The sequence below is a fragment of the Bufo gargarizans genome, chromosome 4 (genome assembly GCF_014858855.1).
Source record: "Bufo gargarizans isolate SCDJY-AF-19 chromosome 4, ASM1485885v1, whole genome shotgun sequence".
Classification (NCBI taxonomy): Eukaryota; Metazoa; Chordata; class Amphibia; order Anura; family Bufonidae; genus Bufo; species Bufo gargarizans.
In genome coordinates this window covers 378,257,710-378,282,784 of record NC_058083.1, presented here as the reverse complement: position 1 = coordinate 378,282,784, position 25,075 = coordinate 378,257,710, and the positions used below count along the sequence as shown (strand labels likewise).

At 43.2% G+C, this 25,075-nt stretch overlaps 1 protein-coding gene across 1 annotated transcript in view; it reads left to right on the top strand.

The window, feature by feature from the left end:
• The window catches only part of LOC122935448 (pecanex-like protein 2), a 644,117-nt gene that overhangs the window by 474,243 nt on the left and 144,799 nt on the right, over positions 1 to 25,075 (top strand). The window contains exons 15-16 of the mRNA XM_044291215.1: positions 4,216 to 4,459; positions 4,941 to 5,136. Coding sequence (XP_044147150.1) covers positions 4,216 to 4,459; positions 4,941 to 5,136 — 440 coding nt within the window. The remainder of the gene's footprint in view (positions 1 to 4,215; positions 4,460 to 4,940; positions 5,137 to 25,075) is intronic.

The following is a 25,075-nucleotide window of genomic DNA, read 5'->3' as shown; positions in this document are numbered from 1 at the left end:
AGTGGCCCCAGCCCAGTGGGCTTCGTGCCCTGCAGCGCTTTTTGGGCTTCGCCAATTATTATCGGAAGTTCATCAGGGACTTTTCCATGCTAGCCAAGCCTCTCACGGATCTGACCAGGAAGGGCAGTAATCCTCAGGTCTGGCCGCTCGAGGCCATCCGAGCTTTTGAGGCTCTAAAGTCCGCCTTTGTGTCGGCTCCGATTCTGTCGCATCCCAACCCTGGGTTGCCTTTTGTCCTCGAGGTGGACGCGTCTGAGACGGGAGTAGGCGCCCTCCTGTCTCAGCGTAGAACACCAGAGGGTCCTCTGCTTCCTTGTGGGTTTTACTCCCGGAAACTGTCTTCCGCGGAGTGCAACTATCAGATTGGTGACAGGGAGTTATTGGCCATCGTGCAGGCCCTTAAAGAATGGAGGCACTTGCTCGAGGGCTCGGTGGTTCCGGTTCTCATCCTGACGGACCACAAGAATCTGACCTACCTCTCTGAGGCCAAGAGATTGACACCACGTCAGGCCAGATGGGCTCTGTTCTTGTCACGTTTTAATTACGTGGTCTCCTACCTACCCGGCTCCAAGAACATCAGAGCGGATGCCTTATCACGGCAGTACTCCGAGCTGTCCGGGGAGGAGTCGATTCCGACTACGGTCATACCCCCGAATCAGATCCTGGCCGCTATTCGCACCAGCCTGACTTCTCCTCTGGGTGAGCAGATTTTGGCGGCTCAATCTGGTGCTCCCTCTGGGAGACCCAACGGCAGATGTTTTGTGCCTGAGGAGTTGCGCACTCGGTTGTTGCGAACCTACCATAACTCCAAGGCCGCGGGGCACCCTGGAAGGAATCAGCTGTCCTGGGCGGTTTCACGTCTGTTCTGGTGGCCTTCTCTACGTTCCGACATCGCCGCATATGTAGCGGCATGCTCCGTTTGTGCCCAGAGTAAGTCCCCTCGGCACCTTCCGTTGGGCCTTTTGCAACCCATAGCCACCGGGGAGCGTCCATGGTCACACCTGGGGATGGATTTCATTGTGGACCTCCCTGCATCCCGAGGCCATACGGTCATTCTCATGATTGTGGATCGGTTTTCCAAAATGTGCCACTGTGTTCCTCTCAAGAAGTTACCCTCTGCACAAGAGTTGGCCTCGATTTTTGCCAGGGAGGTCTTCCGGTTGCACGGTTTGCCCAAGGAGATTGTGTCGGATCGGGGGAGTCAGTTTGTGTCCAGGTTCTGGCGCGCCTTTTGCTCCCAGTTGGGGATTCATCTCTCTTTCTCCTCGGCCTACCACCCTCAGTCCAATGGGGCCGCAGAACGATCCAATCAGGCCTTGGAGCAATTCCTTCGTTGCTATGTCTCCGATCACCAAGACAATTGGGTTGACCTCCTGCCTTGGGCTGAGTTTGCCAGGAACACGGCGGTGAACTCTTCCTCTGGGACGTCTCCCTTCATGGCCAATTATGGGTTCCAACCTGCCGTGTTACCGGAGGTATTCTCTCCCCAGGATATTCCGGCTGTGGAGGATCACCTTTCCGTCCTACGTGCTTCTTGGGTACAGATCCAGAGGTCCCTTGAGGTCTCTGTGCAGCGCCAGAAACTCCAGGCTGATCGCAGACGAGCGCCCGCTCCTTCCTACCAGGTCGGAGACCGCGTATGGTTGTCCACCCGCAACCTCAACCTTCGAGTGCCCACTCCCAAGCTGGCGCCTCGCTTTGTTGGTCCCTTCCGAGTGCTTCGCAGGGTAAACCCGGTAGCCTATGCCCTTGCGCTTCCTCCTGGCATGCGGATCTCCAACGTGTTTCATGTCTCCCTGTTGAAGCCACTGGTGTGTAATCGTTTCACTTCCTCGATTCCTCGGCCTCGTCCGGTCCAAGTGGGCAATCGTGAGGAGTATGAGGTGAGCAATATCCTGGACTCACGCCTGGTCCGCGGCCGGGTGCAGTTTTTGGTCCATTGGCGTGGTTATGGTCCAGAGGAGCGTTCCTGGGTTCCCTCCGCAGATGTCCATGCTCCTGCTTTGCTCCGAGCCTTCCACGCACGCTTCCCTCAGAAACCGTTCCTTACTCCGCGGAGGAGGGGCCCTTGAGGGGGAGGTACTGTCATGGTCTTACCTCCTTGCTGTTCCCTTCGTTTGACATGTGCTGGCGGCCATCTTGGTTTCTGGGTTTTCTTGTAGCCTCCCACCCTGCGGCTCCTCCTTCCCACTGGGAGGAGCTGGATGCCCAGCTCATATATATAGGAGGTCTGTGGCTTCAGTTCCTTGCTTGGTCCTCCTGTGTTCACATGCTTCCAAGACTGCTGCTGCTTCTGGTTCCTGATCCTGGCCTCGTCTGACTACCCCGTTGGTTCCTGATTCCGGCTTCGTCTGACTACCCCGTTGGTTCCTGATTCCGGCTTCGTCTGACTACCCCGTTGGTTCCTGTTCCTGGCTTCGTCTGACTACCCTTCTGGTTCCTGACCTCTGTCTCCGCAAGACCCTGCTTCGGTTTAGCCATCCGTTCGGACTTTGCTTACGGCTTGCTCTTCAATAAAACCTTCTTATTTTCCACTTATCTCTTGTTGTACGTCTGGTTCATGGTTCCATGACACCCCCATCATCATCATGTGCCAGTATTAAGTCACCCCCATCATCATCATGTGCCAGTATTAAGTCACCCCCATCATCATCATGTGCCAGTATTAAGTCACCCCCCCATCATCATCATGTGCCAGTATTAAGTCACCCCCCCATCATCATCATGTGCCAGTATTAAGTCGTCCCCCCTCTCCCCCCCTCATCATTATCATCATCATGTGCCAGTAAAAAAAAAAACACATACTTACCTCAGTGTCAGCGATGCGATGCAGGTCTCTTCTGGTCTGTGTCCCGCGCTGTAATGCTCAGGCGGCGTGATGACATCATCTCGCCGCCTGCGCCGGCCTCTGATAGGCTGCAGGCCTAGCGCCTGGTGTTTTCCCTTTCCTGTGGTGCTAGAAGGGTTAACTCTCTTCCCAGTGTGTGTGATGTCACTGGCTGTGTCTGACCGGTGGGTATGGCTACTTAGGCCTATATAGCCTCTGTGTTTGGCATGGCTCAGTGGGTTGCTTCAGCCATGCTTAGCTGGAGCAGCCTCCTGTGAATACCACCTGCCAGTGATAGCCACCCCTGTGGTCATAAAGATATTGTCATTATGTTTATGTCTTCTTGTGTGTGATGTTGTATGTGATGTTCTGTTGGGACCTTCCTTGTGATTTTGAGCAGCTTACGGTTCTGGATTCCTGTTTGCACAGGAATCCAGTCAGCAAGGCTGTGGCAGGTTGGTGGAACTACTAGTTCGCCTGCCATACCCATAAAACTGTTTGTGTTCCCCTTTTCCCAGCAGCTTGGCCATTGAGACTCCTGCTCCTCCGTGCCTAGGAGGAGTAGGTCGTCTTACCCTGACTCCTAGCCCAGGGACCGGACGGAGGGTGAGTTAGGGATCCGAGGTTCCTGAGCATGGGTCCTCCTACCTTAAAGGTCGGCCCATGCAGCTAGGAGTTAGGGTCAGGTTAGGGACGCGTTAGGAGGTGACCTGCTCCCTAATCCTGTTTTCCTGGCCGAGCAGCCTACATCATCGGGCATCGCACGGCTGAGGGTTTTCCCCATCCTCAGCTGTGACAATCAGAGGAAGGGGAAGGGACACACCTCTCCCTCCCCTGCACCTCCGCTGGCACAGGCAGATTACAGATGAGCGCAATGGAAGTGCTCATCTGCCTGTGCCCGGCGGCGGCTCACTTGGGGGGGAACGGGGGCATTTTAGTTGGGGGGGCACGTGGGGGGGCACAGCATGATGTAGGGGGGGCCGTTGCCCCCTCTGGCACCCCCTGGCTATGCCATTGTTGGATGATGTTGAGGTATATGAAGTGTTGGGAGGAGATCCCAAGTGGGATATCATGCGGGAGATTGGTGGAATTTTGGATTAGGCCCTACATAAAACTGTCATAGATGATGACTTAAACAATTATTTAAGTGTTGACCATCCAATTACTCCCATGATATATACACTCCCTAAGACACATAAAGGATTGGAGGATCCGCCTGGCAGACCGATTGTGTCTGGCAGGGGATTCGTCTTTAACACAATCTCGATTTTCCTTGACAGACTGTTGCGGGTCCACGCAACCTCGGCCCCCTCTTATGTCAAAGACACTGGATATTTTTGGGGTAAATTAAGGCAAATTCAATTACCCTCACAATATCTGCTTGTCAGTTTTGATGTGGGCTCGTTATATACGTCAATTGACCACACTTATGGGTTGAATGTCGTCGATGTAGCCTTGGCCAACACCGAACTCTCCCTGGATGCGAGTTGGCTTCTCCTCCACCTTTTAGAGGTTGTCCTGAGGAGAAATTATTTTCTCTTTGAGGACACCTTTTACCATCAGAAGTGTGGCGTGGCCATGGGGTCCAATGTGGCCCCAACCTATGCCAACATGTTTATGGCTGAGGTGGAGGTTAGGCTGGTTTATCGATCTGCATTCTTTGGGAGGGTCCTGTGCTGGTTGCGCTACATCAACGACATTTTCATGATATGGGGTGGGACAAGGGAGGAATTGCATTATTTCCATACTCACCTTAATAGGGGGTTCCTGGACTACAGTTTACAGTCACAGTATCGGAAAATGAATTACAATTTCTTGATGTTAGGGTACTCATCATTGATGGTGTTATACATACAGATATCTATCAAAAGCCGACAGATATAAACAATTTATTGGTTTACAATAGCTATCATCCGCGACGTTCCCACAAGAAGGGAACTTCTCCAAGAGAGTTGATGAAATGTGCAACAAGTTTGTTGATTGAGGTTACCCTAGAAAGCTGTTATTGAAAACAAAGAAAAGGATCATGGGAATTGATAGGGAGTCCACGCTCATTGAGGTATCTGGCGACAGGACTATGGAAAGGATTCCTTTTGTTTCCATTTTTGGACAGGACAGTGGTGTGATTGCCAACATCCTTAGAAAGGAATGGCATATTTTACAACGGAAGTTACCCGAGATTAAGGAATTTTCTGTCCCTCCAATCATGGCTTACAAAAAGAATGCCAATTTACGGGATAAACTGGTGAAATGTGATGTTGGTGGTCCAAAGGTGGATCGGCAATTATATCTGGCTCCTAAAAAGAATGGTAATTTCCCGTGCCTGTCATGCTGCAATTGCAGTAATTTAATGAAGAGTGATACATTTACACACCCCTATAGTGGAAAAGTATTTAAAATTAATGGTTTCTTCACCTGTCGATCAAAAGACGTTATTTATATGATACGGTGTCCTTGTAGTCTCATCTATGTGGGTGAGACTACAATGGAGGTGAGAGAAAGGATCAACAAACACAAGAGTACAATAAGGAAAGGTGCTTTGGTCAAACCAGTCCCAGACATTTCCTTGAGCGTGGACATTCTATTAATCAGTTGCGTTTTAGAGTCATTGATGCAGTGGGTTTCCTTAGAAGGGGTGGAGACAGAGAAAAAGTCTTAAGGAAAAAAGATCCCTGCAACCACATGGTCTTAATTTAGATTTTAGTGTGGCAGGGATTGAATAAGGTGACCCCCTAGTTAGGAGATATATAAGCACTTTATTGAGATCATCCTCCATATCCTGTATAATATTAGTGATTTTTTTAAATGTTTTTAATCATGTTTGTTACATACTCTAAAATGATACGTGTAACCAGCTTGTGATAACTATATGCCTGTAATAAATATACACCACTAAGACATATATGTGTCCTGCCACAATGTGTTGGATGTGGATATATATATGACATTAATTATTGGGCAGATGGACCCTTACTCCTGTAGCTCCGCTTTCGCTGTGTCCGCAATTAGTTTTGTGCATTACCCTGGCAACTGGACACAGTGATGTCATATCCGTGCGCGGCTGTTAGTCCCGGCGCCGGCTGTGTAACATGAGTAGAGACGTATTGTTATGCGTTCACGCGGGATCTCCGCGAGATTTGCAGAGTGGTTGCCTGGGTGATATGCAAACATTGGGTAGCGCGAGTTTGCACAGTGTGGAAACGGAGACGCGAATGTCGGGTGGGAGTATGTAAGTCCATGGTGAAGCCTACACAGGTAAGACTACTGATATATGCAAAAGAGGGAATGTTACTGTGATCAATCAGGATGTTTTTTGAGGAGGGTGGAGGTTACCCTATTTAATGTTGGTATATGTCACTTTTTGATTATGCTTGATAAAGGCTGGTTACAGCCGAAACGTTGCACTTTATTTATATACATGGTGTGAAGTTTTCGCAATAAAAAGAAAAAAACAGAGATGCTGCTGTGACTCTTCTACTTCAACTTTCTGGTGTGACCGCTGTGGATCCGTGGTCCTCTTGGCGGCTGATGCATTCTGGTGACCCGATGAGACCGTGTGTGCTTTTTTTAATTCCTTTTTCTACTGTTAAATGGGCAGTCACTGTTAAAGTGGCGTGCATTGTGGAGGTCACTGTTAAAGGTGTGAACTCTGTGGAGATCACTATTAAAGAGCCGGGCACTGTGGAGGTCACTGTTAAAGGGGTGGTCACTGTTAAAAAGGCGGGCACAGTGGAGGTTTCAAAGGGGCGGGCACTGTGGAGGTCTCTGTTAAAGGGGCGGGCACTGTGGAGGTCAATGTTAAAGGGGCGGCCACTATGGAGGTCACTTCACTGTTAAAGGGGCAAGCACTGTGGAGTTCACTGTTAAAGGGGCGGGCACTGTGGAGGTCATTGTTAAAGGGGTCGGTACTGTAGAGGTCACTGTTATGGGGGAAACTGTTGATATCTTTTTACGACACATGAAAACATAAAATTAAATAGATGAAATATACCTGTGCGAAGCCGGGACCTTCTGCTAGTAGTTTATATGGATGAAAAAAGAAATCTGTCCATCAAGTTCAGCTTGTTATCCTGCAAGTTGATCCAGAGGACGGGGGAAAAATTCCTTCACAACTCACTAGTAGCTATAACCTGTAATAATATTAAACTCGAGAAATACATCCAGGCCCCTCTTGAATTCCTTTATTGTATTCACCATCACCACCTCCTCAAGCAGAGAATTCCATAGTCTCACTGCTCTTATCGTAAAGAATCCTCTTCTATGTTTGTGTACAAACCTTCTTTCCTCCAGATGCAGAGTATGTCCCCTTGTCATCGTCACATTCCTGGGGATAAATAAATGATGGGAGAGATCTCTGTACTGACCCCTGATATATTTATACATAGTCAGGTCCATAAATATTGGGACAGTGACACAATTCTAACATTTTTGGCTCTATACACGACCACAATGTATTGGAAATGGAACAAACAAGATGTGCTTTAACTGCAGACTGTCAGCTTTAATTTGAGGCTATTTACATCCACATCAGGTGAACGGTGTTTGGAATTACAACAGTTTGCATATGTGCCTCCCACTTGTTAAGGGACCAAAAGAAATGGAACATAATAATAATCATAAATCAAACTTTCACTTTTTAATTACAGCCTGAAGTCTGGAACGCATAGACATCACCAGACGCTGGGTTTCATCCCTGGTGATGCTCTGCCAGGCCTCTACTGCAACTGTCTTCAGTTCCTGCTTGTTCTTGGGGCATTTTCCCTTCAATTATGTCTTCAGCAAGTGAAATGCATGCTCAATCGGATTTAGGTCCGGTGATTGACTTGGCCATTGCTTAACATTACACTTTTTTCCCTTGAAAAACTCTTTGGTTGCTTTTGCAGTATGCTTTGGGTCATTGTCTATCTGCACTGTGAAGCGCGGTCCAATGAGTTCAGAAGCATTTGGTTGAATATGAGCAGATAATATTGCCCTAAACACTTCAGAATTCATCCTGCTGCTTTTGTCAGCATTCACATCATCAATAAATACAAGAGAACCAGTTCCATTGGCAGCCATACATGCCCACGCCATGACACTACCACCACCATGCTTTACTGAAGAGGTGGTATGCTTAGCATCATGAGCAGTTAATTTCCTTCTCCATACTCTTCTCTTCCCATCACTCTGGTACAAGTTGATCTTGGTCTCATCTGTCCATAGGATGTTGTTCCAGAACTGTGAAGGCTTTTTTAGATGTCGTTTGGCAAACTCTAATCTGGCCTTCCTGTTTTTGAGGCTCACCAATGGTTTACATCTTGTGGTGAACCCTCTGTATTCACTCTAGTAAAGTCTTCTCTTGATTGTTGACTGTGACACACATACACCTACCTGCTGGAGAGTGTTCTTGATCTGGCCAACTGTTGTGAAGGGTGTTTTTTTCACCAGGGAAATAATTATTTGGTCTTTCACCACAGTTGTTTTCCGTGGTCTTACGGGTCTTTTGGTGTTGCTGAGCTCACCGGTGCATTCCTTCTTTTTAAGAATGTTCCAAACAGTTGTTTTGGCCATGCCTAATGTTTTTGCTATCTCTCTGATGGGTTTGTTTTGCTTTTTTCCAGCCTAATGATGGCTTGCTTCACTGATAGTGACAGCTCTTTGGATCTCATCTTGAAAGTTGACAGCAACAGATTCCAAATGCAAATAGCACACTTGAAATGAACTCTGGACCTTTTATCTGCTCATTGTAATTGGGATAGTGAGTGACTAACACACACCTGGCCATGGAACAGCTGAGAAACCGATTGTCCCATTTCTCCCTTAACAAGTGGTAGGCACATATGCAAACTGTTGTAATTCCTGCGCCGTTCACCTGATTTGGATGTAAATACCATCAAATTAAAGCTGACAGTCTTCAGTTAAAGCACATCTTGTGTGTTTCATTTCAAATCCATTGTGGTGGTGTATAGAGCCAAAAATGTTAGAATTGTGTTGATGTCCCAATATTTATGGACCTGACTGTAGTTATTAGATCTCCCCTTACTCATTTTTTTTCTAAAGTGAATAAGCCTAATTTTGATAATCTTTCAGGGTACTGTAGTCCACCCATTCCAGTTATTACTTTAGTTGCCCTCCTCTGAACCCTCTCCATCTCTGCTATGTCTGCATTATTCACAAGAGCCCAGAACTGTACACAGTACTCTATGTGTGGTATGACTAGTGATTTGTAAAGTGACAGGACTCTGTTCTCATCACGGGCATCTATGCCACTTCTGATGCAACCCATTATCTTATTGGCCTTGCCAGCAGCTGCCTGACACTGGTTTCTAAGGCTTAGTTTTCTGTTCACTAAAATTCCTAGGTCCTTTTCCATTCTTCCCACGTGTATAACCTAACATTTGTCAGTGTTAAACCTCATCTGCCACTTATTTGCCCAAGCCTCCAATCTATCCAGATCCCTCTGTAGCAGTATACTGTCCTCTTCCGTGTTAAATGCTTTACACAGTTTAGTGTCATCTGCAAAAAAATGTATTTTACTGTGCAAGCCCTCTACAAGATCATTAATAAATATATTGAAGAAAATAGGGCCCAATACTGACCCTTGTGGTACTCCACTAGTGACAGTGACTCAATCTGAGTGTGTACCATTAATAGCCACCCTCTGTTATGTATTACTGAGCCAGTTACTTACCCACATACAAACATTTTCTCCCAGTCCGAGCATTCTCATTTCATGCTGTACAGTGTCAAATGTTTTGTAGAAGTCCAGATACGAGATCCATTGATTCACCACTGTCAAGTCTAGAACTTACCTCCTCATAGAAACTGATTAAATTAGTTTGACATGACCGATCCCTCAGGAAGCCATGCTGATATTGCGTTATTTGCTTATTTTCATTGAAGTACTCCAAGATAGTATCTCTTAGAAAACCTTCAAACAGTTTACCCATGACAGATTTTAAACTTACCAGCCTATAGTTTCCGGGCTCTGTTTTTGGACCCTTTTTGAATATTGGCACCACATTTGGTATGCTCCAATCCTGTGGAACATTCCCTGTCAGTATAGAGTCCTTAAATATCAGAAATAAGGGTCTATCTATGACATTGCTTAATTATCTTAGGATACGGGGGTGTATGCCATCTGGTTCTGGTAAGTTGTCTATTTTAAGATGCCGCTGTACTTCTTCCTGGGTCAGACAGGGCACTTTTATTGGGGAATTTACTATTACAGTCTGCATTTCATCTGACAGTTTATTTTCCTCAGTGAATACAGTGGAGAAAAAAAAATGTAATAGCTTTGCTTTCTCCTCATCGTTCTCTGCAACTTTCCCCTCATTACTCTGTTCAGGGCTGACACATAATTTTTACCATTTATATAATTGTAGAACATTTTAGGGTTAGTTTTGCTCTCTTTGGCAATTCATCTCTTGGTCTATAGTTTGGCTGCTTTTATTAGTTTTTTACATATTCAATTTTTTTCCTTTTAGTTTTTCAGTGCTTCCTCGCTACCCTCCTGTTTTAGTGATTTAAATGCTTTCTTTTTGTCATTTATTGTTTCTTTACAGTTCTATTTATCCACATTGTTTTTTTCTTGTTCCTTAACTTTTTATTCCCATATGGTATGTACCTCTTACAATTATATTTTAGGATGCTTTTAAAAATATCCCATTTTGTGGCTGTATTTTTATTTTTGAGGACTTTGCCCCAGTTAGTTAAGCCTATGGCCTTTGAAGTTTGGTATTTTTGTTCCTCCCTGAACTCTTTTGAATGACAATTGGAAGGTTATTACTTTATGGTCACTATTTCCCAGGTGTCCCCCAACCTGCACATCTGTTGTTCTGTCAATCTATTGGTTAATACTAAGCCCAGTGTGGCTATCCCTCTGGTCGGGTACTGAACCAGTTGGGAAAGGTAATTGTCTTAGGTTATTGCCAAGAATCTGTTTCCTTTATGAGATATACAGGTTTCAGTTTCCCAGTCTATATCTGGGTAGTTGAAGTCCCCCATAATAATGACCTCATTATGATCTGCCGCCTCGCCTACCTCATTTAGTAGCAGATTTTCTGTGGACTCTAGTATATTGCATGGTTTATAATAAACCCCTATTAATATTTTATTATTGTATTTGCCTCCATGTATTCCTACCTACAGTGACTCCACATGTTCATGTCCCTCACCTATATCTTCACGGATTGTGGGCTTTAGACAGGACTTTCCATCAGGGCAGACCCCTCTTCGGTTTTTACAATCCTCCTCCTCACACATCACTAATTTGTGTTCACCAGTTTTATTAGTCAGGCTTCTGGCATTAATAATCATACAAATAAGAGATTTATGTATATTTTTTACCCTACACCTTTCCTTCTGAACTGTTCTAGTCCCTCCTTCCATTCCTCCCCCAGTCCCATTACCTTGTCCCCGGTCCCTATCTTCCCATCCTATAACCTAATTACCCTCCCCCCAGTCCCTAGTTTAAACACTCCTCCAACCTTCTAGCCATCTTCTCCCCCAACACAGCTGCTGCTTCCCTATTGAGGTGCAGCCCATCCCTACGATAGAGCCTGTAGCCAACAGAGAAGTCGACCCAGTTCTCCAGGAACTCAAACCCCTCCTTCCTACACCAGTTCTTGAGCCACTTGTTAACTTCCCTAATATTCTGCTGCCTTTCTTGTATGGCTCGTAGTACAGGTAGTATTATTTTAGAAAACACTACCTTTGAGGTCCTTGTCCTATTATTGTGACCTAAATCCCTAAAATAATTTTTAAGTATGTTCCACCTACCTCTAACTTTGTCATTGGTTCCGATATGGACCATGACTGACTGATATTCTCCAGCCCCTCCCAGTAATCTGTCAACCCAATTCCGCAATGTGTCGAACTCGAGCACCAGGAAGACAACACAGCGTTCGATGATCCTGGTCTTTGTGACAGATCTGTCTGCTTGCTGGAGCTGACATCCCCCTGACTGGCAGAGGAAGGGTCTGGCTGCATCAGTGCTCTCCCTGAACTGACATCCCCCTCATCTGCCAATCTTGCAAACTTGTTGGGGTGTTTCAGATCAGGGCTAGCCTCCCTGGAACTCTTTCCTCTACCCCGCTTTCTAACTGTTATTCCTGCAAAAAAGTACAAAAAAATAAAGTGTTCACTGTCCCCCAATTTTTCTTTTTATCACTTCTTGGGAGACATATTATGTGGCAAATATATATAAAAATAATAAAAATAATAAAGCAATTATAAAAAAAAAAAAAAAAAAATGTAATAAAATACAAATAAAGAAAAAATAAAAATGTGCAAAATAAAAAAAAAATGTCAAAGGTCTATTAAGACCTTATGGGGTACATATTATTTAGCAGAAATGTATTCAAAAATAACTTAAATATAAAAAATATATACAAGAAAAAACATCCACACCAACCTAACCATCACAATTATCGCACCTTTCATGTGCAACTATACGTATTGTATAACAAAATAAACGACACAAAATAGTGAACTAATTATAATAATACATTTTTGTGTCAATTTGCATATTTAAAGGGTTTGTCCGATTTTTTTATATTGATGACCTATCTTCAGGATAGGTCATCAATATCAGATTGGCAGGGCGGGAGCGACTCCAGACACCACATTGATCAGCAGTTTGAATAGACCGCAGCTCTCGTATGAGCATTGCCTTCTCTTTAATGTATATCTGCTCGCCTGCAGTGGCAAGCAGTGTAATTACAGCTAAGCCGTCCCATTCATTGGGACATCTCTTTCCTGTTTAGGTAAATACTACAGAGCCATCCCATTCACTTCTATGGGGTGGCTCTGTAGTGTAGGTGTAATTACACCTGCTCACCACAGCAGATGCGATGGCGAGCAGGTAAACATTGAAGAGAATGTAGCTCTCATATAAGTCGGTCCCCCACCATCTGATATTGATGACCTATTATTGATAACCTTTTATTGGGAAATCCCTTTATGTCCCTATTACACTGCACAACATACAGGCCAATTTCTGGAAACAAGTGTTCATGGGAACGCTCATTCCTGATAAATGGCCAGGGAGAACAAGCGAGATTCCTTCTCCCTGGCTGTGAACGGTCCACTCTGATTAGATCGCGCTCACAGCCAGTGAGAAGAAGACACCCTCAGCAGAAGACTGCATCTCCTCCACGTTGCGAGTTTAATCCTCATTATAATACAGAGCGCCAAATCATCGGGGGGCCACAGCGGACGAACGAGGGGGGGGGGCGTTTGAAAAAATATATACACCCATGGCATCAGTGGGGCCGCCCTACAAGGTAATACCATAATTAGCCTATGTCAAAACTTTATGAAAGGTTCTCTTTAAGTTTAGCTCACTACAACTGTACAATAATCATCAGAACATCTCCCTGTGCAATCAATCATGGATGTGCTACCGAGAATGCGATTCATTTATGATAAGGTGTGGGCCTCGTCATAAATAAAGAACATCCATGGCAGTGCAGACACCAGTATTGATAAATGATCCCCTTTGTGTTTTTTTGTGTGATGCTTTTTAAATAAATACTTTAGCTCAGAAAGTTAATTCTATAGTGATTTTAGATGTGTGTTACTCATTTAACACAGGATGAAAAAAGAATATGACAGAAGCCATAATGACGGAACCATTAATGAAGAAGCTGACTGTAATGGTGACTTGTCATCAGTAACCATCAACTCGGAAAGCAATAACAGTGAGAGCTTTAGAATCTCATCAACCCCTTGTCATAAAGGCTCAGGGGCTAAATCAATGGAGAATAATGTCCACCAAACAAAAGGTAGAACTTTGACTTTTAAATTAAAGTGTAAAAATCACAACCTCAACTTGCATACCTGTGTAACTGCATAATAACATTATATTTTGTGAAAATGTTTTTTGGACTATTAAAAAACCTAAAGGGTTTGTCCCTGAGTGTAAACTAAATTCCGTAGGGCCAGGCACAGTGTAAAACTGAAAAAAAAAACATTCACTTTAGTCGTCTATTCAAAGTGTTCCAGGTGCAATGTCAAGCTCCCATCAATGCCTTTACTTTGGTCTCCACTGAACTGAACATGTGATGTACTATCAAAGCCCATGTCATTGTTGCGGGTCAATCGGTGGCCTCAGCAGTGACCTGTGCAAGAACAGTACATTACCACTAAAGCTCAGTGGTAATTTGCCGTTCCTGATGCATCACCATCGAGGCCATTTATTAGCCTGCAGCAGTGATTTGCATGTTGACAGAACATCACACTTCTGGTCCAGTAGGGACCAGAAGCGCCAAAGATTAGAGCTTGATGCTGAACCTGGAACATAGTGAACTTGTGTTCCTTTTTTAATGCTATGCTGTGCCTAGCCTTATGGAATTTAGTTTCCTAATAAATACAGTAGTTACCTAGTTGAATTTGTTTCACGTACATGTCTGTCTCTTCCTTTAAAACTGTTAATTCAGCAAACTGTTCTTCATACAAACATTGAAATTTAAACTGTGCTGTGGTAACTCGTATGATAGACTCAGAAATGTGCTCATATGTATAAGATAAATAGAAAATATGTGCTCTAAAAAAGATGCCCCCTTCACCATAGATGTAGTTTCTAACAAAAGCACATGATCGCTATGCTGGAACAATGGTATTAGATTCACAGCTATGTGAACACCTCTAAGTCATACAGACTGCTAGTGACTGCTGTGATGTGATGCTACTGCCATATCAGCATGACAGTCAACTGACCCAGGCTGCACAGTGTGTCTACAGCCTATATGTTGGTGCCCAAGTGCCTCCCACACTCTAACTGCCACAGTAGGTGTTATAGCGGCAAGGACTGGCCTCTCTCTCCTTCTTCCTGGTGGGCCGGCCGCCTGAGTAGCTCTCTCCCTTCACTCAGGCTGATGCCTGCTTCTTGCTGGCTAAGCCCCTACCATACTGCCTGTAGGGCACTTGGGAATGCTCCCTCCCTCTCTTAAAGGGTCAGCATGTGCATCCTATTCTTACCCAGCCAATGGCCAGCTACCCTGGGGTGCATAAGGCACCTTCCCTTATGGCAAAGTTCCTGAGCAATAGGTTCTAGATAGCTAGAGTCCTGCAAAGGTGTGTTGTCTTGGTTTGTGTACCAATCTCTGCTTGTTTCATGGATTTCACCCTTTGCTGCCTGACCTGCCCTGACCACATTGATGTCTTCTTGAGGAGCAAAGAAAACATTTCCCCATTTTGCTTTACTAGCAGTGGTCTAAAAGCATGGCTATCCTGTAATCATTAGACTGCTTGATGTCAATAATACGCCAGCCAGTGCGTAAACAAGTGAGTATACAGCTCCCCCTTTATGGCAAGCATGCCTGAGTAGACAGCTATTTCCATGTCCGCCGCCCACTGAGACTATAGGGTGTTGTGGCCAGTGTCACTGTCATCATCATCATCCTCCAAATCCAACTCCTCCTCCAGTGGCAGCTCCTCACTCTCGTTCTTCTGCTCCATGGGTGTTTCTCCTTGTGAGTCTCCAACAGCTACATGGTGGACAGCCAGATACGTTAGCTGTTCTTCTTCTGTTGTCGCCCCCCTCTTGCATGAGCGTCAGCATCTGCTTTAAGATAAATATGAGGAGCATGAGCTGCAACAGCTTAATCTCAAAACAAGACATTCTCCTTGCTGAGGCGGTCTGGTGCAAGACAAAATAGTTCATGGCTTTCTGCTGCTTGTACAGACTCTCTAGAATGTCCAATGTTGAATTCCAGCAAGTTGCAAGTTCCAGCAAAAATGTGAGGCCAGTCTTCTGAACATTGCTGGCACTTTGCACAACCCAGTGTACTTTTTAAAATAGTGTTGCGCGACTAGGTTAATGATGTATGCCATGCATAGAGCATGTGTTATTTCCCACATGTTCAGCGTGGCTACAATGTTGAGACCATTGTTGCTGACCACCTTTTCCAGTTAGTGTTGGTGGGGTGACAGCCAGTGGAAAGTTTACTGCTTGATATACTTTAGTAACTGTTCGCCTATGAAGCTATTCTCATCCAGGACGATCAGCTGCAACACCACATGTAACTCTTGACTTGATACATGTGTTAGGAAGGCGGGAGAGTGGGAGCAATGCTGTACCCTGTTTCTGTTGAGAACAGTAGTTGCTCCATAGAGGAGAAGGTGAAAAAGTGCCTTGTGTGGTGCTCCAGGCCAACATAATGGGGGGGGGGGGGGGTCAAAAGGAGCTGGACTTGTTTCTGGGGAGATGCCTCACCACTGCCACAAAAAAACATTGAAATACAATGACTCCCCTGCTCTGCATTTGCCCCGACTACGACTGTTGCTGCCCTCACCGCCAATCAATACCTATTTGCACTACTTACACAGCTATGCATGGGGTCCTTAGCCATGTACTGAATCTCCTCCTCCTCATGCTAGTCCAAATGGTGACTGCTCTCACACATGTCAACAGGGAGGGGGAGGGTGTGGTGGAATTTTGTTGCCTCTTCTTAGGTACAAAGAAGGTGACCCACTAGGAAGGGGCAGTGAAGACAGAGAGTAGAGCACTGAAAGGCTTCTCTGTGGCTGCAAGGAAGAGGAGCAGGAAGGCTGTGACCCCTGGCTCCAAGGCATAGTGTCAGACTCAGAAAGTCACCTCCATGTCATCCTGATGTGACTGAGAGGAGGAGTGAACCATTCAATCCACAATATCATCCTCTTTCTTCTCAATGATTATGTTGTGCCTTTCCAAAGTTTGGATAACTGCAGCCTACTGCTACTACTACTTTTGGCTGAATAGCTAGTGCTGCTACCACCCACATTCTGGTTCTGGGAGGTCAAGGCCGGGATCTGGATCTTTCATTTGGAACCCTTCTAAATTCTTGACATTGGCCTAATGTGCACAGTCACACAAAGTATGCAACGGTTTGCAAGTCTGTTTTCTGGAACTTAAAGACAGAAGTGCAATAAAATGTCTTTCCCTTTCCATAACACACTGAAGACACTGCTACTGATAAGTTACTTTTGGATTAATGCATTTTCAGCACCACTAACATGCAGTATTTGAACTTAAAAGGGTTATCCAATTTCTGAAACTGTCCCTCACAAGTAATATACTTACCACGCTCCTGGCGCCTCTCCAGGTCCCCACACCGCCACTGCTTCTCCCTGTACATGGATGAAAACATCCGGTGTCAGGGGGGAGAAGTCAATGTCAGGCGGGGATGGGGACGAACCTCCCTAGCATCGCGGGTGACACTAGGGAGGCTCGTCCCTGTCCTCGTCTGCCTTTGGAGCAGGGACCAGGAGCGGGGTAAGTATATTGCCCTTGAGGGGCCTGGGGGGGGGGTGTTTCAGAAATTGGATAACCCCTTTTATGTCTTATGTGCATTCAAATATGCAGATTCTGGAAAAAAAAACAGCTTTTTCTAGTGTAAAACAGAAGTCAACCTATTATGATATTATTCCCCCACAAATACACACACACCAACACTTGAACTGTTTGGAGATGCCCTGACACAGATTTCGGACCAGTATTTCATGTTTTCATTTAGAGATTTAAAAAGCTATCAGCTGTATTGTAAAACACACATTGCTCCCTTGTATTGCTATTGTTTAATGTAATTTTATTTTTTTAGGACGTTAGAAGGATTAGAAGTTTAGAAGCAATTATTGCTGAAGTCACTTTGTGGGGCCTAGAGCCCCCATAAATTACCCCATTGTAGAAACTACACCCCTCAAGTTACTTAAAATGTAACTTTTTGGGTAGATTTTCCATTTTAATCCAATTTTTTAACACATCGATGGTTAACAGCCAAACAAAGATTTATTACCCAGATTCTGCGGTTTACAGAAACACCTCACATGTCGTCATAAACTGCTGTATGGGCACATTTTAGATGCCATGTCCCATTTGAAGCCCCCCTGATGCACCCTTACAGTAGAAACTCCCAAGAAGTGACCCCATTTTGGAAACTAGGGGATAAGGTGCCAGTTGTATTGGTACTAATTTTGGGTACATATGATTTTTTTGATCATTCATTATAACACTTTATGGGGCAAGGTGACCAAAAAATTGGTTGTTTTAACCCAGTTTTTATTTATTTATTTTTACAGAATTTAACTGAGGGGTTCGGTCAAGTGACATTTTTACAGCATTCACCTGAGGGGTTCGGTCAAGTGCTCTACTTATAGAGCAGATCGTTACAGACGTGGCAATACCTAATATGTATACTTTTTCTTACTTATTATTTAAGAAACAAAAAAAATGAAACAAAAAAAATGCAGTCAGAGCTATAGTTATTTATTTTTTTCTTATGTAGGATATCATTTTTTGCGCGATGAGGTGACTGTTTTATTGATACCATTTTGTGGAATATTATTTTTTTTTAAATAGAAAAAATAAAATAAAATAGACATATTTGGTATTGTCACATGATGGCTCTATGAATATATCACATTATCGACCCAGTCCTATAAACACCATAAAAAAATAAAAACGGTGTCAAAAAAAGCTATTTTTGTCACCTTGCATCACAAAATGTGCGACACCTAGTGATCAACTAGGTGTCGCACATTTTGTGATGCAAGGTGACAAAAATAGCTTTTTTTGACACCGTTTTTATTTTTTTATGGTGTTTATAGGACTGGGTCGATAATGTGATATATTCATAGAGCCATCATGTGACAATACCAAATATGTCTATTTTATTTTATTTTTTCTATTTAAAAAAAAATAATATTCCTTACTTGGGGATTTTTTTTACATGTGAAACCTTTTTTATTTTTATTTTTTAACACTTTATTTTTTTTTTTACTCTTTTCGTCCCCCATATGGTCATACAAGACCTCTTTGGGACATTTAACTTCACTTTCTTTTGTTCACTGTTGATTTCTCCTGTAACTGGGGCTGACATAGTAGCCCCAGTTACAGTGGAAATACACCCCCAGAGAGTCTGTACAGCTCTGTACAGCCTCAGTGCAGCCTCAGTGCAGGTTTGATTGAGGTCTCTGGAAGACCTCACAGCTCCTGCACTCTCCCGACCCAGGCGATTACATGACCGCCGGGCCAGAACAGGAAGCGCATAGCACTCGGTGAGTGCTGTGTATACAGCGATCTAGAAGGCAGGGACACCTGGGCACTGTCCCTGCTTTCTCTAAGGGTTGCCCTGCTGTCACTGACAGCATGCAACACGATCTGCAGATGCACGATTAGCGTGGAGATGCAGTTTCTGAATGGGAATACAGAAATAGAGAACCACCTCCCGGACATTTTTAGTCTATGGGCAGACGGGAGGTGGTTAAGGTGTTTTCACTGAGATTTGAAATGCTACCCTCTGGATTGTAAATTTGTAAAACGTGTACTGTGTACACTTCTGGGCTCCTGGGAACAAGACAGACATAGCAGAGATGGAGAGGGTTCAGAGGAGTGCAACTAAAGTAATAACTGGAACGGATGGACTACAGTACCCTGAAAGATTATGAAAATTAGGGTTATTCACTTTAGAAAAAAGATGACTCGGGGAAGATCAAATAACAATGTATAAATATATCAGTTGTCAGTACAGGGATCTATCCCATCATCTATTTATCCCCAGGATTGTGACTGTGACGAGAGGACATCCTCTGCGTCTGGAGGAAAGAAGGTTTGTACACAAACATATAAAATAATTCTTTACGGTAAGAGCATTGAGAATATGGAACTCTCTGCCTGAGGAGGTGGTGATGGTGAGTTCAATAAAAGAGTTCAAGAGGGGCCTGCCCTGGATATATTTCTGGAGTGTAATAGTATTACAGGCTATAGCTACTAGAGAGGGGTCGTTGATCCAGGGAGTTATTATGATTTTGGAGTAGTATTTCATATGTTTTCACTCAAAAAATGTAAAACACTATGCATTGCACACTTGTATTGCCATTTTATTTTTTTGCAAAACAAAAATAAAAATTGAACTGTCTGGAGGTGTCCTGACACAGATTTCAGTCTAGTATTTCAAGAGTTTTCACTGAATTAAAATACTACCCTCTGGAGCATACATGTATTGCTATTACCTTCCCCTTCCCTCTCCCCCCAAAATTCTTTAGCTCTATCCTGCATTTCGGACTATTATTTCAGGTGTTTTTTAATAAGATTTGATGCGCTGTGTATTCTCTGGATGCTAAAACACATTTTGTACAGTTGTATTGAGCTTATTCCCCCCCACACCAACATTTGAGAAAAAAAAATATTTCTTTTTAAATGAGAAAATAAAAATGTTCTTGTAGGTAGCTGCCTTGGAGGTTCTGGAGCTATGGTAGGGGGCACACCCAGCCTCACTCCTAAGGTCCCATGCAGACGAGCGTGTCCGGATGCATTGCAAATGAGTTCAGTGAATAACGCATGATTTCTCAGGAAAAGTCATTCAGTTTTGCCTGCGATCGTGTTCAGTTGTTCAATTTTTATCATGCGGGTGCAATGTGGTTTGATGCGTTTTGCACGCACGTGATAAAAAACTGAATGTATACAAACAACATCTCTTAGTAACCATCGGTGAAAAACGCATTGCATCCGCACTTGCTTACGGATACAATACGATTTCCACGCAGCTCCATTCACCTCTATGGGGCCAGCAATGCGTGAAAATCGCAGAACATGCTGCGATTTTCACACAACGCACAAGTGATTGCTAGAAAACCAACGCACATTGTCGGAATATTTATGCTGTCTCCAATTAACAGTCTATATTATTTATGTAAATAAATTAGAATCTGTAATGAAGGAGATTCTAATCTATTATCATAGATACCAAGCTAAAACGAGCTCGCGATCTGCGCTAAGTTAGATGACAAAAGAAGGCGGTGGTAAATATATTAAAATATATATATTTATTATATAACAATAATACGGTGCAAACTAATATATATAAGAAAATTGGTGACAATTGAAATTCAATCAATGGTATGCAAAATTTAAAGAAAGTCAAAATAATCTAGAGTATATATACAGGTCCTTCTCAAAAAATTTGCATATTGTGATAAAGTTCATTATTTTCTGTAATGTACTGATAAACATTAGACTTTCATATATTTTAGATTCATTACACACCAACTGAAGTAGTTCAAGCCTTGTATTGTTTTAATATTGATGATTTTGGCATACAGCTCATGAAAACCCAAAATTCCTATCTCAAAAAATTAGCATATCATAAAAAGGTTCTCTAAACGAGCTATTAACCTAATCATCTGAATCAACTAATTAACTCTAAACACCTGCAAAAGATTCCTAAGGCTTTTAAAAACTCCCAGCCTGGTTCATTACTCAAAACCGCAATCATGGGTAAGACTGCTGACCTGACTGCTGTCCAGAAGGCCATCATTGACACCCTTAAGCAAGAGGGTAAGACACAGAAAGAAATTTCTGAATGAATAGGCTGTTCCCAGAGTGCTGTATCAAGGCACCTCAGTGGGAAGTCTGTGGGAAGGAAAAAGTGTGGCAGAAAACGCTGCACAACGAGAAGAGGTGACCGGACCCTGAGGAAGATTGTGGAGAAGGACCGATTCCAGACCTTGGGGGACCTGCGGAAGCAGTGGACTGAGTCTGGAGTAGACACATCCAGAGCCACCGTGTACAGGCGTGTGCAGGAAATGGGCTACAGATGCAGCATTCCCCAGGTCAAGCCACTTTTGAACCAGAAACAGTGGCAGAAGCGCCTGACCTGGGCTACAGAGAAACAGCACTGGACTGTTGCATGTCATTCGGAAATCAAGGTGCCAGAGTCTGGAGGAAGACTGGGGAGAGGGAAATGCCAAAATGCCTGAAGTCCAGTGTCAAGTCCCCACAGTCAGTGATGGTCTGGGGTGCCATGTCAGCTGCTGGTGTTGGTCCACTGTGTTTTATCAAGGGCAGGGTCAATGCAGCTAGCTATCAGGAAATTTTGGAGCACTTCATGCTTCCATCTGCTGAAAAGCTTTATGGAGATGAAGATTTCATTTTTCAGCACGACCTGGCACCTGCTCACAGTGCCAAAACCACTGGTAAATGGTTTACTGACCATGGTATTACTGTGCTCAATTGGCCTGCCAACTCTCCTGACCTGAACCCCATAGAGAATCTGTGGGATATTGGGAAGAGAAAGTTGAGAGACGCAAGACCCAACACTCTGGATGAGCTTAACACCGCTATCGAAGCATCCTGGGCCTGCATAACACCTCAGCAGTGCCACAGGCTGATTGCCTCCATGCCACGCCGCATTGAAGCAGTCATTTCTGCAAAAGGATTCCCGACCAAGTATTGAGTGCATAACTGAACATAATTATTTGAAGGTTGACTTTTTTTTTGTATTAAAAACACTTTTCTTTTATTGGTCGGATGAAATACGCTAATTTTTTGAGATAGGAAATTTGAGTTTTCATGAGCTGTATGACAAAATCATCAATATTAAAACAATAAAAGGCTTGAACTACTTCAGTTGGTGTGTAATGAATCTAAAATATATGAAAGTCTAATGTTTATCAGTACATTACAGAAAATAATGAACTTTATCACAATATGCTAATTTTTTTAGAAGGACCTGTATATGTCCACTACTATGCATTATTATGACAATACCCTTAAATTATATATTTTTTTATTTAATACCTGATTTCTCTCAGTCGACAAATGTCTAATTATATCCAAATATGGTCTCTTTCAGATTTCCTCTTTTATTGATACAAATATATATACATAATCAACCATAACGGCCTAGAACTGAATTCAGTTCTTTGGAGATGATACCGTGTTTCCAACAGCACATATAAATCTCCCTGAATTGGATCAAGTTTTAGGATGATGCTGGTACACCCCGATCTTATTCCAAAACAGATACTATACACAAAGTATGGTTAATTGAATATATATAGATATATATAATCTTAATATAGGTAAGGTTATACTATACCCAAAATGTCAGCTAGCAGAAATCAGTTTCAATGGTCCTAAGATGGCTGCCTCCAATGGCTAAAAAGGTGGTCAAGTGGCTGGATCCAATGGATCAAGATGTCTTCAGGTCTCAAGATGTTTCAAGATGTTTTCTTTAAGACGACCATCTCAAGCTGATTCAAGAAGATGATCCCTCTCTCAGCGTATACAATTTTTTTCCAATCTAAAAATGGGACTGGTCTAGTTTAATCAACAACTAGTGACATCACTTTATAACTAATAGGACCTCCCCTAGTGATTTCGCAATACATTCTTTAATTTTTTTCCTAACACTAGGTGGCACTAGAGCCCATGTATACATTTTGGGAATTATTTAAGATTTTGCTTATTAGCTGATTTTAAAAACAGGATTTGGTGTGTCTAACAGGGAAACAATAGAATGTTGATTCTCACTAAGCAATCATATATACACTTTGTTAACTTCCAGTCTAGTCACACAATCCAAAGTCCTACACTATTTATACAAACACCTTTGTTTACAATTCCCCCAGACATCCATACTATTTCTAAATTTAGGATTAAACCTAATTAAGACAAACACTATAAAGTCCCTTTTCTATTCATTGGGATAGACCACTTTCTGGTGATACTTTGGTCTATTGTCTTAAATTGAAGGTACACTATTTACCTGAGACTGAAATAATTAACTCCCCATAGTGACATAGTAACATACATTTTCAAACTATATAATAAATCCAGCTATTTCTATAATAGATACCATGAATATACATACTTATATATAAGGCACTTATAACATTATACTTTACTTCCTATATCTTAACATAATAACATGTAGGATATAACATCTAATGATGTGAATCACTCTCTTTCTATTCACTGAAGATAAACTAAAACTCAGCACATTTCTGCTTCAGTGTCTTATCTGGGTAAATAAATTTTATTAGACCTGTCTAAATTTCTTCTCATACAAGGGCAGACTATGTAAACCCTCCTAAGTTTTATAAACAAAAGTGTTTACACAAGTCTATTCTCGAGTTAGTGATTCTAAGTTAAAAAATCCTGAACTCATCATGCTCTTTCAAAATAAGACAAAATGGTTGTTCTTAATGTTCATGTCCATACATCTGTAAAGGCTTTATACTATGGACTCTTTTTATACCCAATAGTTCTGACAACATGTACACAGCCCCATTGAAATGAATGGGTCTGGATTCCATGCATGCACAAAGCGTTTGCATCACGCATTGCCCCCACACGGAAAACTTGCTCATGTGAAAGGGGACTAACTCCCTGGCTGAAAACTTTCTATTTAACTGTTTTGCACAATTCTTCTTCTTTATAGTCTTTCTCTAAACTGTCCCTAGCACTAGAATAGAAGCAGCTGTACAATCTATCTAATTAAAAGCACATGGTAAATGGGCGGTGGTGCACGGTTCAAACTCACCACAAGGGGCCCCCCCCCCTCCAGTGGCAGTAACAATAGGGAAGAAAAACAAACGAACCAGCACCTCAATAGTAAGAAAATATGAGAACGCAGGTGCACGCTACCTTGGCTGAAACACAATGAAATTAGTAGAACTACAGAGAGGCATGTTAGAGTAGGCCCCATCTGATTAGAAGTCACCTTGTCGTCCTGTAGATGGGCCTGACATTCATTTTGATCAATTATATGCGCAAAGAGCTTCTAACTGCCCTTGCAGTAAGAATGGCCACCAAGCAGCTATTTTTTATTTTGTATTTCCTTATATCTTTGTGCAATTGACTAGCAGTGTGTTGTTATCTGTAGTTCTACTAATTTTATTGGGAGGATCTCTCAGGGTGCATTAAAGATGAACTGTTGGGTCGGGATATACCAGCAACCCAGGATGATCTGATGTCCCTGGCTACCTGTATTGATCCCCTGCCACATAGAGACAGTGTAGAAGTTAGAAGTGCCGGGTTGGAGATGGGGAGCAAACTTATTTTAGTAAAAAACTAATTAACTTTCTAATTGTAACTAATGAGCACCTCCATTGTGGAAGCGCTCATTAGTACAAGAGGCCCAGGGAGAGATGAGCATAGCGTCACTGTCTTTATTCACTGTTACCTGGTCCTCTTTTCCAGGTGCCAGTGCTGCACTGTGTCCTGGCTGAGTAGAGTTTTAGGGAAGTGTGCATATAACTGAACACTTTACCAGAATCTGTGTGATGTCAGGACCCAAGTCAGTGCAGGACCCTGGAACACAAGAGGAAAGTCTGCATTTAGGGAAAGGCGTGGGGAGGGGTGTTATAGGGGACAACAGGGTCCGAATGAATTTGGGGTTGGATCTGGGGTCTGAATGAATTTGGTTTCAGTTCTTGGGTCTGAATGAATTTAGTTTCAGTTCTTGGGTCTGAATGAATTTGTATCAGATGTGTGATCTAAATAAA